We start from the raw sequence: 16,951 nt of genomic DNA on the forward strand, positions 1-16,951 counted from the left end.
TTTTTTACTTGCAGTGTGTGGAGCTCTCTAGGCCTCCATAGTATAACACATAATCATGATATCCATTATCTCACTTCACTTTACATAGAAAATCGAGATCCTAAACCTTATAGAAAAAAACTAACAGTTCCCACATGCTACCAGATCACATCATTCAAATCCTCTAATGCTTATTTCAATATCAAAATGGCCCTCAATGGCTTCAATACCTCTACCAAGGCTCAACAATCCCCTATGAAAACACATTTTAATCTGCATTTGTATTTGAATCTGCAATACATTACACACAACGTTATTATGACAGATCTTTTTCTTTTAAGTTCCCTGAATTATTCCTAAAGACCAAAAATTCTAATAATTATTCACAAAATAATAAAAGTGAAGTAGTTGTGGCGTGAGGCCTTGTTTTTGGTTTCCCACCATGGTGTTGTTGCTGTTTCCTGTACATAAGCCATCAAGGAATTAAGGAGGCTCTCCTAAAATTGTGATTGCTGTGGAGTAATGTAATCAGAGGTTGTACATTGATCTAATTTAAACAACTTTCCAGAGCAGCAAATGGTCAAAGCTTTTACTTGACATAATTTAACATAAGTTGATCAAGTTAAATTTATATAAAATCCAAATAACCAATGAATGCAGTGGCTGTCAAATACATGTATTGGCGTACAAATTACAGTTCCTTCTGTAATGAAGAAGGATCTTAAAATGGAAATACTCAACTAAAGTACGACCTTAAAATTCAGGAAACCATAGCATCAAGACTTTAAACTAAGTTGACAGCCGGACTGCTGGTACTTTATTAACCTTTTTTGGGGGGCTTTATAAAACAGGTGTAGTCATCATCCAAACAGATGTAGTCATCATCCATCTATTTCTTGCATCAACAATCTCGAAGAGAAAAACAGTCAAACACAAATAAATGAATGAAAAAACATTTCATAAAACAAATTAGGACAACCTACTTACAGCAATATTTATTTTTAATTTACTTCCTGAAATCTAGTTTTTGTGGATTTTCCCTTAAAATCCAAATGTTAGTGCTGAAGCCATTAATGCAATGCATGATGTCTTTTTGATACAAATACCTCCACAACATGGCCAAACACAAGTATTACATGGACTTTATTTCTCTTCTCTCTTTTTTCTCTCCTGACTTGGATCCTGGTTGGTAGCTGATTATTTTGTAAGTACACAGCGCTATTGTTCAGCTATGTGTGTTTTTCGTCCAAATGAAACTTAATGAAACGTAAGCGTCTTAAAAAAACAACTCTAATCTTATCAATCAGTTGTTTTGTTGAGTACATTCTCAGATCAATACTTTTACATTTGCGTAAATCTGATCTATTATATTCATCTACATTTAGGCAGGCTATATATTTGCACTTTATACTATGATTCAATTAGTATCAACCTGTAATACATTAACGTCCCTTTTACAAATAATTGTTTAATTCTTATTTAATGTAATTCCCTTGCTCGGTTCCATACACTCAGGAATTTTGCTGCCACAGCCTACGTTGTCTGGTGTGATTTGTAGCTTATACTGGCAAATGTTGACAGAGTTCAGTATTGAATGAGTATTGATGTGTGGGAGACATTACTAAGTCAGTCTGCTTACTTTGACTACTCAATACTTATCAAGGCAGCTATACTGGTAGTATCACAAAAGTAAATCAATGATAAAAAAAACATTCCACTTGCTTTGAGTTAGTTTGCTTGGTAACTTTAAGAAAAGTGATTGGAAATGAAATGCAATGCCGTAAATGCTCCTTATCCTTATCATGCCCTTCACAGAGGTTAACTGCGGGTTTTAATCTTTTAATGTTTTTGGTGTGCGACAAAAAACCTGCTGCCTTTAGACGCACTAAATGTGTGAATATATATGAATGTCAAAAAAACGTACTGTAAAGTGCTTTGAGTGGTCATCAAGTCTAGAAAATAATTATATAATACAGATCATTTACCATTTACAAAGTGTTACATAAACTAAGTCCAGTAATTTGAACAGTAGCTAAATAAACATGAGGTGACAAATAAAGCTCGAAGCCACAAAGACCTTTGATAAGGTTTGTGTGACCCCGAATGGTGGACTTGCAAATAAATACTGTGATGTCAAACTTTCCGTGACCTGATTTGTGAGATCAACACGTTTCAGTAGCAATGTGTTTGCTCCATATTGCAAATATATTCCAGATTACAGCTAAACTAAATTAGAAAATATAACTGTAAGAACTGTATCAGTGATGTCTTCCCTTCAGAAAAGAGTCAAAACATGATTTTCATGTACCCTAACAACTAGATTGAATGCCATAAGTTATCTGAAACAGTTGAACATTTTTGCTAATTTTGAATGTAAGATAATATATCCCAAATCATTATGGATAATAATCAATATCTGCGATTTCATCCAATTTTGGGATCTTTTTAGAATTTTTTGGTTTTCGGGCATCTGATGGCTAGCTAGGGTGCGGGTTAATATTAAAGCCCACGGAGCTAGGAATTTGAAAATGGCATATGAGTTAAACTAAGTAGGTGAAAATATTATTCGGAACATGTAAAATATTAATTAAATAATAAAATAACATCCCCTCTACCGTCACTTTAACATCTTATTACTGTACAATTCTGAGCTCTTAGAACAGATAGAAAGATACCTTCTAAAACATTTTTTATCTGTTACCTTAACAGCTAAAATTACCATCCGATACTGTACAGAGTCATGTTTAGCAGCACGTTTTTCCTGCAGTGGATTTAAAGTTCTCAGCTAGTCATTTTTTGAGGAAGAAACAGGTTTTGATTACATAAAAGCATTGTGAGTGAATATGTTACAAACTGGTAACACAGCAGCAACATAAAAACTCATTTGGACTGAAGAGCAAACAATGACACAGGTTTTACAGTTTTGAAGAAAATATAAGGCCACAAAGACCTTAAAAAAGGTTTTTGTGACCCAAAATTAGGATTTGTCAATCGATAGTTCACACACACTGATAGGACACACTTTATCTCCTTATTTCAGCCATACAAACTATTACTTAAAGTTGCCCAACCGCTTATCAAACATTACATAATGCACCCCCCACATGCTTTTAGTTGGCTTTAGAAAGCGCAGAAGACTTGATTGGTGATAGTTTGGACTTGGAGGCGGGGTTTAAACACAGATCTGATCACTTATAAATGTGGCAGCACACATAAGTAGTGCATTTGGGGACTGTCCTTGAGCTGCAGTGAAACCATGGCAAAGCGTTGGAGTGCCAACTCTTTGGTGGGACAAGTACTGCTAATCTGCTTAGTTGGGACAAATGTAGAGGTTTTGGGCCAGATGGCAAAGAATACACCACCAATCAGACGTCCGAATCAACCAGGTTTGCAACCGACCGTTACTCAACAGAATCCCCAGATCCAACCGGATGTCAAGCCAAGCTATCCTGGACAGAATCCACAGACAAATTTCCAACCAGGTGGCAATCCAAGCTATCCTGGACAGAATCCACAGACAAATTTCCAACCAGGTGGCAATCCAAGCTATCCTGGACTGAATCCACAGACAAATTTCCAACCAGGTGGCAGGCCAAGCTATCCTGGACAGAATCCACAGACAAATGTCCAACCAGGTGGCAATCCAAGCTATCCTGGACAGAATCCACAGACAAATGTCCAACCGGGTGGCAAGCCAAGCTATCCTGGACAGAATCCACAGACAAATTTCCAACCGGGTGGCAGGCCAAGCTATCCTGGACAGAATCCACAGACAAATTTCCAACCAGGTGGCAGGCCAAGCTATCCTGGACAGAATCCACAGACAAATTTCCAACCAGGTGGCAGGCCAAGCTATCCTGGACAGAATCCACAGACAAATTTCCAACCAGGTGGCAACCCAAGCTATCCTGGACAGAATCCACAGACAAATGTCCAACCAGGTTCACAGTCAAGCTATACTCAGAATCGTCGACCAACAACCTTCCAACCAACTCCAATGCAAAAACTATATCATGATAGCAATTCCCAGATGTCAGGACCACGTAAACCTCAACAGCCTCAACAGGAACCAAAGTATCCAATGTATCCACAGCCTCCACAGGTACCAAAGTATCCAACGCATCCACAAACTCCACAGGAACCAAAGAATCCAATGCTTCCACAAATTCCACAGGAACCAAAGAATCCACAGCCTCCACAGGTACCAAAGCATCCAATGCTTCCACAAATTCCACAGGAACCAAAGAATCCACAGCCTCCACAGGTACCAAAGTATCCAATGTTTCCACAAATTCCACAGGAACCAACGCATCCACAAACTCAACAGAATCCAAAGAATCCACAGCTTCCAAAGCGTCGACTGCCTTCACAACAAGTTAAGGTGCCAGAGACACCTGTGGTGCAGTTTTGTGGAGTGGAACACAATGTGAGAATCCAATGTGGCGGTCATGATATCTCTGCTGCTGGATGTGAAGCAATAGACTGTTGCTTTGCTGACCACCAGTGCTTCTACGGAAAAGCAGGTGAGTTTTTGAGAAGGTCATAATACTCTTTATTGAGAAGAAAGTGATGGTTTACTTGTATTGATTGAATAGTGTACTTCTAATAGCAATGGGGATGTAAAAATGTAAATGCATGATTATTTCCAAAGAACAATCTGGTAAAAAGATGTTATACATTATTCAGTTGTTTATACACAGTCAATATTATGTAATCACTTAACTTATCAATGCCTGTTTTTGTGCCACCAGTGACTGTCCAGGCTACAAAGGATGCCCAGTTCATTGTTGTAGTGGCCAAAGATGCAACTCTGCCCAACTTGGACATCGACACAATTTCACTGATTGGGGAGGGTCGATCATGTACAGCTGTTGACTCTAATTCAGAATTTGTTATCTTCCAATTCGCTGTCACTGATTGTGGCTCTGTTGTTAGGGTAAGACTTTGATTTTCCATATCTATTCCCTACTTATTTCCCCCCCAAAAAAACGAAATAAGGCCAGTGCATATTTTCACTCTACTTATTTTGCCTTTTGCAGGAGGAGCCTGGTGTTATAACCTATACGAACTGGATGACATCCTCATATGAAGTAGGATTTGGGCCTAGTGGAAGCATTACCAGGGACAGCATCTTTGAGTAGGTGATCATCTTTGAGTAATTCAGTGTTAATATTAAATGTCTAAACAGCAAATTCATCCCATATTTTTCTTGTCAGATTGCTCTTCCAGGCTAGGTACACGGGCACCTCCATTGAAACTGTGATTATAGAAGTATTTCCATTACAAGATCCTCCTCTACCAGTTGCTGCTCTGGGACCCATTAGAGTACAACTGAGGTTGGCTAATGGAGAATGCTCATCTAAGGGCTGTAATGAAGGTAAGTGCAGGTCAGCCTGGCAGTGTAGCTTTGGTAGATTATTTCATAACATTGGCTGTCATACTTACCACTAACTCTGCTCTCATAGTTGAAGCAGCCTATAACTCTTTCTATACGGAGGCCGACTACCCTGTGACCAAAGTACTGCGGGATCCAGTGTACGTGGAGGTTCAGCTCATTGAAAAGACGGATCCAAACCTTGTCCTGACTCTTGGTCGCTGTTGGGTAACTAATTCCCCCAATAGTCACCATCTGCCTCAGTGGGACCTTCTGATAGATGGGTAAATAAAGCATCAACTTACACTGTCGAGTTGACAATGACATGTTGGATATTTGTGAGAGTTTGCACTCCTTTCAGGTCTGGTCACAAGAAACAGTGAACAGGGAAATTGCTGCTTACCTCAGACTTCTTCGTTCAGCTGCGTTAACATATTTTGCTCTTCATCCAGGTGTCCCTACAGCGATGATCGCTACTTGTCCTCACTGGTTCCAGTCGGTCCCTCCTCTGGTCTGCCCTTCCCAACTCACTACAGGCGTTTCATTTTCAAAATGTTTACCTTTGTGGACAGCCACTCACTAGAGCCCCTGAAGGAGGAGGTAATGATGATACAGGCTGATGAGAAACTTTGGGAAAAAAAAGATTTTGGTTTTGCCCTGCTGACACTAATGTCCTTGTTTAGGTGTACATTCACTGTAGTACAACTGTGTGCACTCCTGGAGAAGGCCGCGTCTGTGAGCCCTCATGCCACAGGACAAGTAAGGGATGAATTTATAATGTGCAGTGTTTAGGAGCAATATGAGCTTGGATCTTACTGTGTTTGTATGTCTGTTTACAGAGAGAGAGGCCGAAGCATCCCACCAGACAAGGAGTGAGCAAAAATTGGTGGTTACGGTTGGACCTGTGACCATGGTTGACCACTCACGTTCGGACACCAGTTAATGTTTCATCTGGAGCATTAAGATGGTTCAGTTATGCTAAAAACTAAAAAACAAAGTCTGCAACAGGAAGAATGAAATGAATCACCAAAGTCTTGTAACCAAATATGTATTAAAAATATTGGCTTTAAAACGCTATGAGTATTTCCTGATTATTTTTGTGCATAACATACTTTTTCTCAATTAATTGTCAAGGATATTCTAACAAACATGATCCCCTGGGATCGTCTGGATTGAAAATGACTCCGTTTAAATCAAAATAAATGTTTCTATACATGTTTGCTGTAAACAGCAAAGAGTAGCAAATCTATTTATACCTTACTGTCCTGATTCGATCTTAGCATTGTTTCATTATAAATGTAAAGGTGATAAAAGATAAACTTCATGTAATCTGGTCAGCAGTCGACCAATTTTGACAGGACTTAGTTTGTAAACTTAATCCAAACATTTATAGATATAGACCAGTGTTAATTTTGGCAGCTATTTTTGATTTAGTCTTAGTCTTAGTCTTTTGACGAAAATGCATATTAGTTTTAGTCACATTTAGTCATTTTTATCCTTCTTAGTTTTAGTCTAGTTTTAGTCGATGAAAACGAATTACATTTTAGTCTAGTTTTAGTCACATTTAGTAGCCACATTAAACAACTTTTCTTCTCTTCTCAGGCCCAGGGACCATGTGTTGTGTCTAAAACTGCATAATAGTCTAGCTTGCAGTACTTAGGTTGTCCATTAGATATCCCTACCAGCATAAGTCTTTAGCAGGGGTCGGCAACCTTTACTTACTTATTTTGCCCCCTCTTCCCCCAAATAAAATGTGTCTGGAGCCGTAAAACATATTTGATAACAAAGCTAATAAAGTTTAATATAAAGTTATACTATACTAAACTATAGTTTGTTGCATTTACGAAATTATAGAACGACAATAAAGAAAACTCTTGACATTTTATTGCTGTTTGTACCTGTTACAACAAAGGAAAACACCGAACACTTATGAAGAGAAGAAAATACACAGACAAGTGTAGGCCTACTTTGAAATAATTTAAACACAGAACTTTGTAGGGTTATTTGAGTCCTCCCAATATTTGTGGGAAATGTATGAAATAAGAAGAACCCTATTTTTAAATAAATAAAAACGTAACGAAAAATCCGTTTTCATTACGTCATGGAAAAAAGATCGTTAACAAATATTTTTCGTCATAGTTTTCGTCAACGAAATTAACACTGATATAGACTCATTTTGTCACAGGTGGAGCACAATACAGTGCATACACAACCTTCAGCATATTTTATTTCAAATTAATTATTCTAACTGTTCAGCCAACCTTCTGCCAAACTGATAAAAAAGGTATTTGAAAGCTTAAGTTCTGCATCATCCACCAAGGCTTGAATAGCATTTTATAAATAAAGGCAAATTTAGAAAAAAGGTGTTTTACAGGTTTGTCATTTTAAAACGTACTTGATATTTGAAATTCAAAATGTAATGCCAAGAAAGCCAGCCGTCAGATTGTGACAACAGTAAACACAGTGACCTGAAGCAATATGGAGGCAACTACGAGAACACTTGGGAAGAAAACTTATCTTCTTTGGTGCAATCAACAGATAAATGCCATTATCCAGCTTTTATTTGTTTTCAAGGACTTTATGAGAGCAAAATAAACCGACAGGTCGCAGTAACTGTCAAAACAACCAGTCAAAAGAAGAGCAGAATGTAAAACATGATTCAATGAACTTGGACTCTACTGGTACAGTCACAGTAAATCAATTAATGCTTTGACTGGAGATAAAGTTCACCAAAATGTAAATATTCTTATTTTTTATTTTATTTTTAGATTGCGACACATTTTATTGTAATATGTTAGATTATGAAACAAAAATACAAGTTGCCTTCCACTGAGCTGACAATATAATCATCAAAAGTATTTCAAATATTCAGGTGATTAAGTGTAGATATGAAACTGGACTGTTGTTGTATAAAATCACATCTTCATCAGACTGTTTTGTTTATTTGTGAACAAAGGTGAATACATGTCTATTATTTGTTAGTGAAATATTTCCATTTCCAGTCAGTTTTAGATCATCACTGATCATTGATTGTCTTGCAGGTGAAATTAAGCATTTACACCCTGAGCTGTTCTCCTGCTGCAAAAGTGACTGTAGGGAAAACACAGACATGACTTTTCGTATGAAAACATTTAACTCATTCGAGCAGTTTCAGACACTGTTGAGAATGGTTTGATTTATTTTCCTTTAACAGTTGGAGAGTCTTTGTAAGTTCTTGCTTTGCGGGTCCATACCACATAATAACAGAAGCTAAAGAAAAAAAACAAAAAAAAACACAGACCCCCTCACCCAAACATGTTCACTGAACTTTTTTTGTCCTCTTTTGGTCTTTACTTGCTGATGAATCCGAACATTGCGTGCTCACACAACTCGGCTGAGTGGGCTCACTCTCCTCCTCCTCCTCCTCTTCCTCCTCCTCCTCCTCCTCCTCCTCTCCCCGTCAGTCAGACTTGTCCTTCTTTTTACCTCCTCCTATGGGAACTCTGCTGACCACTGCAGAGCCGACAGAACACACTCCTCCAGCTACAGCGCACATGCCGCCTTTAACCAGCCCCACTCCCATGCCAGGCACAGCCACTGCAGTGCTGACGGCGCTCTTGGTGAGGTCCAGACTCTTTCCTCCAATCCACGCCACGCCGCCCACCGTTGCTCCTATAGCTCCCCTGGTGGCACCATACAGGCCCCCCGCCAACCTGCCAAACATGCCCGGCTGTGCCTGTGGGTGGTCCTTGTTGCCCTCTGATTTAAAACGACAAAAGCAACAGTTTAAGATTCAACATGTCACCGCCACCTTGCTCATGTTTCTCCTGTCAAGTCAAAGCGTATTTAGACAGCACATTTAAAAACAACCAACGTAGACCACAATGCTGAACAGGCTTAAAATGATATTAAAATGATACATATAAATAACAGAGAATAAATAGAAAATACAAAAGCTATAAAAGGGTAAACATCTTAAATAATTGAGAATTAATAGATTGCACATAACAGATGAAATCAAGGTCTCTAAAGTCAAGAAGGCAGAGGGACTACACGTAACGTAAGAAAACAGACAATAGACCAACCATGCAGATGTTAGCACGACACATTCTGAAATAAGGGAAACTTTTGGTAAACTGTTTAAATATTTAGCATAAAAAGTTTATTATAATTTCAAACATTTCATTTTTGCTTTTTTAAATGGGTTAACGGGGCCACCTGGTGGCCTCAGGGTCTAAAGCGGTGGAAATATCATCTCAACAACCCGTATTTCCTGTCATCTCTTCACTGTCTCCGTCACATAAAAGCAAAAGTGCCAGAAAAATACACTTCAAGGGTAAATCTGCCGTTATATTTTGTATTTTGTATGATTGACTGTATCTGACTACAGTGGCTGAGTTAATGAAAAAGACGGATCATGTCATCCAGAGCAACATGCAGCTTATCACTGTTTTCTGCCTGCTACACCTGTATTTTGAGTCCTTAAAAACAGCCAATCACTACGCAGAAGCAGTGATTGATCTCTCTGATAATTGGCTGAAAACTGTTCTATGACATGACGTTGAACTTTTGAGCACACAGGCGTGAATAAACAGAAGTTTCCCCTCCTCAAAAGAACTGTTGGACCAAACTTGCCTGTGGTATCTGGCTCATTATCGAGGTATGCAGGCTTGTCCTCAGGTGCCTGCTCCGCCTGACTCATCTCGCTGGGTAAAGAGAGTAAATGACATAATTACAGAGAGAAACTCAGACCCATTATGAACACACGTGCTGTAAAGTGGAGGTTTCCTACAGCCAACAGTGATGCTGTTACTCAAAATAATTGTCACCCTTATGATGTAAACCCTGCAGAGTCCAGTGCCTGTTGCATATTTTGTCTGTTTTTTTCTTCCAGTCTTGTTTGTCGAAAGGGAAACAGCAGCCACAGATATCTGCTTTTCCATCTTCTTCCAGTCTTGTATATTTGATCCACAGTCCACACGCAGCATTTGTTTTTCTCCTCTTGATACTCTTGTGTAAAAAGGGCATCACAACTAAACTGGTGGAGATTTCATCCTTCAAGACCAAGTCAGTGGTTGGAAATTGAAGAGGAAATCCAAACAGATGAAAAAATTTAACGAAAAGACAACATTAAGTGTCTTAGTTAGGTTAAGAGGCTTTTGTACAACTTTCCTGGAGGGATGGAGCATGATTCTTACAAAATGTATTCCCCGAACTTGCTGTTTAGAAGGTGGTGGGTGAAGAGCACTGTCGGAAATCAATATCGTCTGATATGAGCATTTTTTTCTTGGTATAATTTTTGACATATTCCCCGCCCCTAGTATATTCTATTACCTGTTATTTAACAAATACACCACTATACCAACTTGCGCACACTGATAGATATCGCTTCACTAAATATGCCTGATTTCCCCCATCCCCATCAAAATCAATGCATTATTCCCTGAGATATATAATGAAAATGTTGACATCAGCCAATCCTGCAATGCTGAATTAAGTGATAAATAAAATTATTAGATCTGTCCCTTAATCCTGACCTGCAGCAGAATAAGTGGATTCTTCCTCTACCCGTGTCCCATCCATCCACCGAGTTTCATGGAAATACGTTCAGTGTATCTAGCTCACAAACAAACTAACTAACCAACTAATGGACGAGGGTGAAGACATGGAACTCCTTGGCAGAGGTTTTGGCTAAAGCACAGATTCTGGAGAGAGGAGATGACTGTTTGGTTGAGTTCACTGTGAAAGTAGAGACTGAAAAACAAATGAACATGAAGTGGACTATGATGACGACAACAGCTTGACATACAATTCCACCGACTCACACATTCGACCATAACTGACAGTAACTCCTCAATTCCTTTGTCATTGCTGCTCCCTTCATCTCTATCAGACACGTTTCTTGTTTACAAACATTCACACACTTGATTCCATTATGTAACAAACTCTTTCTTCTAATCCGTGTTTTTAAATACTGTTGTTTTGCTGATGTTCTCAGTTACATGCAGCATCTGTTTGTTTTGGGTAGTTGTTCCTTACTCTTGTTGAGGGCTAAGAACATAGGAGTTCACACCTTGTTAAAGCCCTATAGACACATGTGATTGATTTACATGTCCTTACCTTACACTTAACTACTGATTATTACTTACCAATGCCTATTTAGAGATCTTGCTGCTGTAAAATCGCATCTTATCTGATCTCAGAGGACTGATGGTGGTGCAGGTGTACCCTGTGCTGAGGTGTTTCTCTACGTGTCAAACAGCCTTATCGCCAGTGTGCTCGTAATGGGGCTGTAATAGCCACAGTGTGTTACAGTAATAAAGGAGCCTGCTCTTGGGTGTTGCTGCTGATCCCAAAACAAGGCAGACCTGTTCCCAGCCGGTCCCGGAGCTGCACAACTGGTTACAACACACAGCAGCAGCACGGACACACGACTGCAAACGCTGCTGATGCTGAATAACAACAGAGCTTCTGGCCACACTGAACTTCTGTGACAGTTGTTGCTCGTGGTGATGACACGCTGCTCCTCTCCGGGAGTCGTGTCTCATCCGGGTGGTGTTTGAAGAAGTTACGAAACACGGTACACTGTTGTTTGTGTTGACGGTCGTGATGTGGCTACACAACGTGTGATCACTGGCTTTCGAGTCAGATTTAAAGCAGCAGGTAGTTGGATGGAGGCCTAACTCCCAAGCTAGGTAGCTAGCGCACAGCATCTGTTTACATGAACCTTACGTTAAACTTAAGCTAACGTAAAGAAGCAACCGTGGACTCTTGCTGAGAAAGTTCCCGTACGAATGAAAACGTAGCAGCAACTTTTTGTTGTTTTAAAGCTACGTGTTGTTTTTCGTCTCGTCTCAAACCAGGAGCAGATTGTGTGATGACTCTTTTACGTGCGAACAGAACAGACACGTCAACCCTCACAAAAGACCACTAACGGTTTCCACCGCAACACCCCCCACACTTATATCCGTGTTTCGGCAGCTTGTGTCCGGGGCAGAGTGATGCGGCGAGGCTGGTTCCTCAAGAGAACACGGGTTCAAGTCCCTCCACACAAAGTGCAAACAACGAGCAGATCGTACCTGGTCAGTGACGCAGAGATCCGCGGTAGTGTGGGCTGTGTGTGTGGAGCTGAGCGGGGGCACCTCTCTGGTTCCTCGGTCCTGGGACAGTGGAGCTGCTGCTGCTGCTGGTGAGTGACTAGGTTGTGTGTGTGTGTTTTTAGGAGGATCTCAGTCTCCACCCAGGAAAAACACACACACACGCACACACTCTGTACTGATGACTTCACACATGTAAAACAAAAAACAAGCTGGGGTTGTCCGTGTTTACAACCTGTTTGGTTAGGACTGTGCAGCGTGTATTGTTCACAATCAATCAATCAATCAATCAATCACATTTTACTTGTACAGCCCATATTCACAATTAGTCTCACAGGAGTGAGGAAAAACGTTTTAACTGGGGGGAGGAATATATATATAGAAACCTCAGAGAGAGTCACGTGTGAGGGATCCCTCACCCAGGATTCGTCTATGACAGAGCACATCAACATCTTCTAACATAAATGGAGTTGTATTTAGATTTCAAGTATTTATACAAAAGATGAACATTAACAGAGATGAACGGAAAGTTTACTACAATTCAAACTCTTTCCACTTTAAAATAGGGAAATTACCCTTCACTCTAATGCTCTGCAGCATTCATGAGATATCCTTCACCAGAAATCTTTTAATCTGAATCAAAGTGATGGACTGAGAGAGGGATACAAATGTCACACTATTTTATTTATTAGGGCCTGAACACTGACAGACAGTGAGGCCCTATTGAAATTGTAATGATTATTATTATTTTGCAGGCAAATTAATTTAATTTAATTCAATTTTTTTTTTTATTAGATTAAATTAAACTAAATTAAATTAAAAAAAAAAAAAAACTGCTCGCGCACATCCTCCAAGACCAGAAGACCATTGCGCACATCCTGCTTAGAAGGCCACTGCGCACATGTGGGCAGAAGACCATTGCGCACATCCTGCGCAGAAGTCTAGTGCGCCGTTTTTTTTTTTTTTTATTAATTTAATAAAAATTATATTTTCCTTTATTTCTGTTTTTATATTTATTTAATTTAATTTATTACATTAAATCCTGCCAATTTTAAGAGCTAATTTTTTTGCCGGGAAGAAGATGGGAAAGAGTGGAACTCGAACCCGAGACCCTCGTATTTGAGGACCATCACTCTACCGACTAGGCCACACCACCTGCTGAAGATAGAAATATTATCATGTGTTTGACTATATTTGACAGCCTTACTTAGAGGTTACTTTTTATATTTTGGGATTTTAGATACTGGATGATTTAACATGCTTTAAAGACCTATTGTTAGAGAATAACCCAGTAGTTTCCAACCTTCTTCTTCTGACGCCTTACAAGAATCACAGTCTGCTGCAGCTTCTTTCCATGTGATGTCCTGAGGCTGCCCCCTGCTGGCTGCTGGGTTCCTCTGCTGCTCCTGCTTGGTTTGTGCAGCTTGTGATTAACTGAAGTTGTCCATAAAAGAAAAATCTTTATTTTCCTTCAATGGCAATTTGATGTATAACCAGCAACCAGTGCACGACAAAAATAAACCAATTTATACAATTTAAATAAAACACAATATAAAAAACGTATAGACTAAGTAGCAGGGGGAAATTAGCTTTTAATAAATGAATTGATAAGTCGACTAACAGTAAATTCCCTGTCAACTATTTAGATATTCTAGAAACATTTCATTCTACTTTTAATTTCCAGTATGTGTAGTATGTGTCAATGAATTAAACATGGACACTACAGGGGTATATCAGGCAGTCCATGCCCAACATACTATATTGCAATCTTTCTGCAGCACGAACCTGAGAAACAAGAATACATAACACATCAGTATCATTACTTAGGTTTCCATGGCTGTGACCAAACATCTGCACTCCAGCTGTTGTCCTGCTTTGCTAATGAAAGAATACTGCATAGTCACATGCAGTATGCGTTGAGAGCACAGCATCCTGGTTTAAATGTTACTACCAACACATCTCCTTTGGTACTCTGTGTGCATCAATCATACTGAGTCAGGGTGAAAATTAAGATGAATTACACTACATACAGTACAAGCGACACAAATGTGTTGTACTAACAGGAGAAAACTTCCGTCAAAGTCGTACACAACACGATATAGATGATGGGTACACAGTTGTAGCGATGGTGGATACTTGTGTATTCAAAACAAATGAGCTGTTAAAAGACCTACCTCGTACATAGCTAACTGTCAAGTAGATAAACTACAGGTCTATTAGAAGAATTTAGATAAACCATTCATATTAGAAGAAGAGAATTTCCTTCTCAAACTGAGAAACTGTCTCTGTTTACACCTTAATCCTAATGTAGCTTAAAAACCCAAAGCAAAGAATTAATAAGAACTGTACTTGTGTATCATTGTCCGCTGTATAGCCAGTTACAGTTTTTACGTGGGTCGCATCAAAAAGTTATTTCAAGTAAAGTTGTAATAAAAAAATAATAAAATCAAACTATTCACACAATGTGCTCCTGTGCCAATATCAGCAAACAGCTCGAGGAGGTTTTGAGTTACAACCAGATACTCTGAAGGTACATAAAAAGGAGGGATAGTGCAAAGGAAGCGGAGAAACAACACATGAAGGCAGAGCATGAGAGATGGATGGAGTGGATGTGCTAATAGTCCATTAAAACCAAGTATATTTCCTGTCAGCGTCCCTCTTTTGCAAAGTGCAAGATTGAATTAGCTTGGACCCCTAAAGAATGTTTATATTAAACTATGAAATGGTCTCAATCTCCTTATTCGCCTTCCCTCAATGTTTCTCCTCCCTCTCCCTCTCTCCCTATCCCTCTCTCAGCAGCAGAATGACAGGCTGGAGGTGGGATCACATCCGATACCATGCAGCGAATCCAGCCTGAGCAGCAATCCAAGGCGCAAACAGAACCTGTCCCGCTGGGTGTCGGAGTACGGCCATGGCGAGTTGACCGGCATATGACGTTCCGCTCGACGCCGCTGGATGCACAACAAAGAGAAAAACAAACCTTAACAACAACAAACTCACAACAGTTCCTCATAGCAGCATGATGCATACAAAGAGAAGTATAAAAACCCAATCATTTTGGCAGCATAGTAGGGACATTTGCTGATGTCACCACCCGTGGCTCCATGGACAGACAAGCCAGCATCTAAAACATCCTCCTGGATTATTGTTTTTTATAGCTTACAATTTTGTCTGCCTGTGTGTGCATCTGTATACAGTCAAAAAGTTATTGGGGATGCATGACAGTTTGTGTGTGTATGTTGGGGGGCACCAATTTGAGGGAGCATGTCTGAACATGTCACTGTGCAGCATCAGTTCTCCTGTGGAATCGTTTAGAAATGAACTGTCCCTCTCATAATATAAAATCCTCAAGTTCCTTTTGTACAGAAAAATAGGTATATCACCTGCTGCAGTTTTTGTTTTTATTTACTTTGCTTATTTACACAATATAAGCTGATATACATATTGAAATGTGTCGTCTTAAATGATAGTTCCCAGAGAGCTTTCATCCTACCTTCAGTACAATGTAATGCTCGGAAATACAATAACATTAACATTCAAATTCCCTATTAAATGGAATGTTAAGCCGTAATGCATAAATTCATCATGGTGAATCCTGTGAAAACCTTAAAAAAAGGGTATTTTTTATAACTATAATGAAAATATATTAGATTGTTTTAATTCTTTGAAAAACCTGATGCCCAATTACGCACAATGCACCTCAATGGACTTCAATGTGTAAAATCAGATCAGAGCAGCTCATCACTTTTATTCAACAGAATAATCACTTCTAACACAATATATACAAAATCATTCAGGTACAAAAACTATTTGCAGCTAATGTAATGTGCAGGATAACGTCTCAGTGAAAATACAAATTCAATACAGAATAAAAACATTTGAGTCCTTGTGCATTTTGCTTTTTAAATTCGTCCATATTCATTTTCAATCTCCACTGGAGTAAAACGTCCACAGAGTTTCCACATCGAGGTCGTGTGTGTGTGAGCACAAGTCAGTTTGTACCCTTTCAGCAGGACAACGCTGAAAAAAGAGAGACATTAACTAATCCTCTAGTTTTGAACTCCAGAAAACGTCCACACCCAATTCAGTAGATATTTACCAGAGTTCATGCCTGAAAACGGCTTTTATGTCTCATGTATGTGACTTTTTTTTTAAAGGTGCTGTATATGTGTGTATTATCAGTTGTTTCAAACCAGAAACAGGTAGTTAATGTGTTTTCTTCATGGTTCAGAGTCTATACAATAAAAATGTTTGATCTTCAGTGTATTTAAAGTCAGAGAGGTCCTGAACACAGGCATATCAGTCTCACTCTGAATTTATGGAGCAAAGTGTTTTCATAGAACTTTGAAATATCCAGAAATAAACTGATTTGATTGTACACATGTTGGACATTACTTTGAAAAATCTCTTAATCTATCCCAAATACCACAAGACGACCTCCTCCCCCTCGAAATAAGAAATGATGTGTGTCCTCTTTTTTATTAGATCCTACATCAGATATGAACCCTTTAACGGTAAAACA

At 39.1% G+C, this 16,951-nt stretch overlaps 2 protein-coding genes and 1 long non-coding RNA gene across 8 annotated transcripts; 2 read left to right on the top strand and 1 right to left on the bottom strand.

The window, feature by feature from the left end:
* The first annotated feature begins 3,171 nt into the window (after nucleotides 1-3,171).
* Nucleotides 3,172-7,236, top strand: LOC128444959 (zona pellucida sperm-binding protein 4). 4 transcript variants are annotated; one of them, XM_053427682.1, is made up of 9 exons: nucleotides 3,172-4,243; nucleotides 4,280-4,502; nucleotides 4,731-4,915; nucleotides 5,019-5,116; nucleotides 5,196-5,356; nucleotides 5,445-5,637; nucleotides 5,806-5,953; nucleotides 6,037-6,112; nucleotides 6,193-6,425. In XM_053427682.1, the coding sequence occupies exons 1-9, from the start codon at nucleotides 3,236-3,238 to the stop codon at nucleotides 6,294-6,296; spliced, it is 2,196 nt and encodes a 731-aa protein (XP_053283657.1). In that variant the 5' UTR covers nucleotides 3,172-3,235; the 3' UTR covers nucleotides 6,297-6,425. The 4 variants fall into 4 exon arrangements, 3 of the variants coding, with proteins under 3 accessions (XP_053283657.1, XP_053283658.1, XP_053283656.1); XM_053427683.1 differs by having other exon boundaries at nucleotides 3,172-4,180; XR_008339222.1 differs by adding an exon at nucleotides 6,952-7,236 and having other exon boundaries at nucleotides 3,173-4,502; nucleotides 6,193-6,404.
* On the bottom strand, nucleotides 7,223-12,733 carry tmem263 (transmembrane protein 263). Of its 2 annotated transcripts, none has more exons than XM_053427685.1 (3): nucleotides 12,412-12,733; nucleotides 9,968-10,038; nucleotides 7,223-9,091 (listed from the first exon to the last, which is right to left on the bottom strand). In XM_053427685.1, exons 2-3 carry the CDS (start codon nucleotides 10,032-10,034, stop codon nucleotides 8,793-8,795), a joined length of 366 nt encoding a protein of 121 aa, XP_053283660.1. In that variant the 5' UTR covers nucleotides 10,035-10,038; nucleotides 12,412-12,733; the 3' UTR covers nucleotides 7,223-8,792. The 2 variants fall into 2 exon arrangements, with proteins under 2 accessions (XP_053283660.1, XP_053283662.1); XM_053427687.1 differs by lacking the exon at nucleotides 12,412-12,733 and adding an exon at nucleotides 11,482-12,405.
* On the top strand, nucleotides 11,617-16,807 carry LOC128444963 (uncharacterized). Of its 2 annotated transcripts, none has more exons than XR_008339223.1 (2): nucleotides 11,617-12,521; nucleotides 15,226-16,807. It is a non-coding gene; the product is annotated as an uncharacterized LOC128444963 (long non-coding RNA). The 2 variants fall into 2 exon arrangements; XR_008339224.1 differs by having other exon boundaries at nucleotides 15,229-16,807.
* The last annotated feature ends 144 nt before the right edge of the window (nucleotides 16,808-16,951 follow it).

This window comes from Pleuronectes platessa, chromosome 7 (assembly GCF_947347685.1).
Source record: "Pleuronectes platessa chromosome 7, fPlePla1.1, whole genome shotgun sequence".
In the NCBI taxonomy this organism is placed as follows: domain Eukaryota; kingdom Metazoa; phylum Chordata; class Actinopteri; order Pleuronectiformes; family Pleuronectidae; genus Pleuronectes; species Pleuronectes platessa.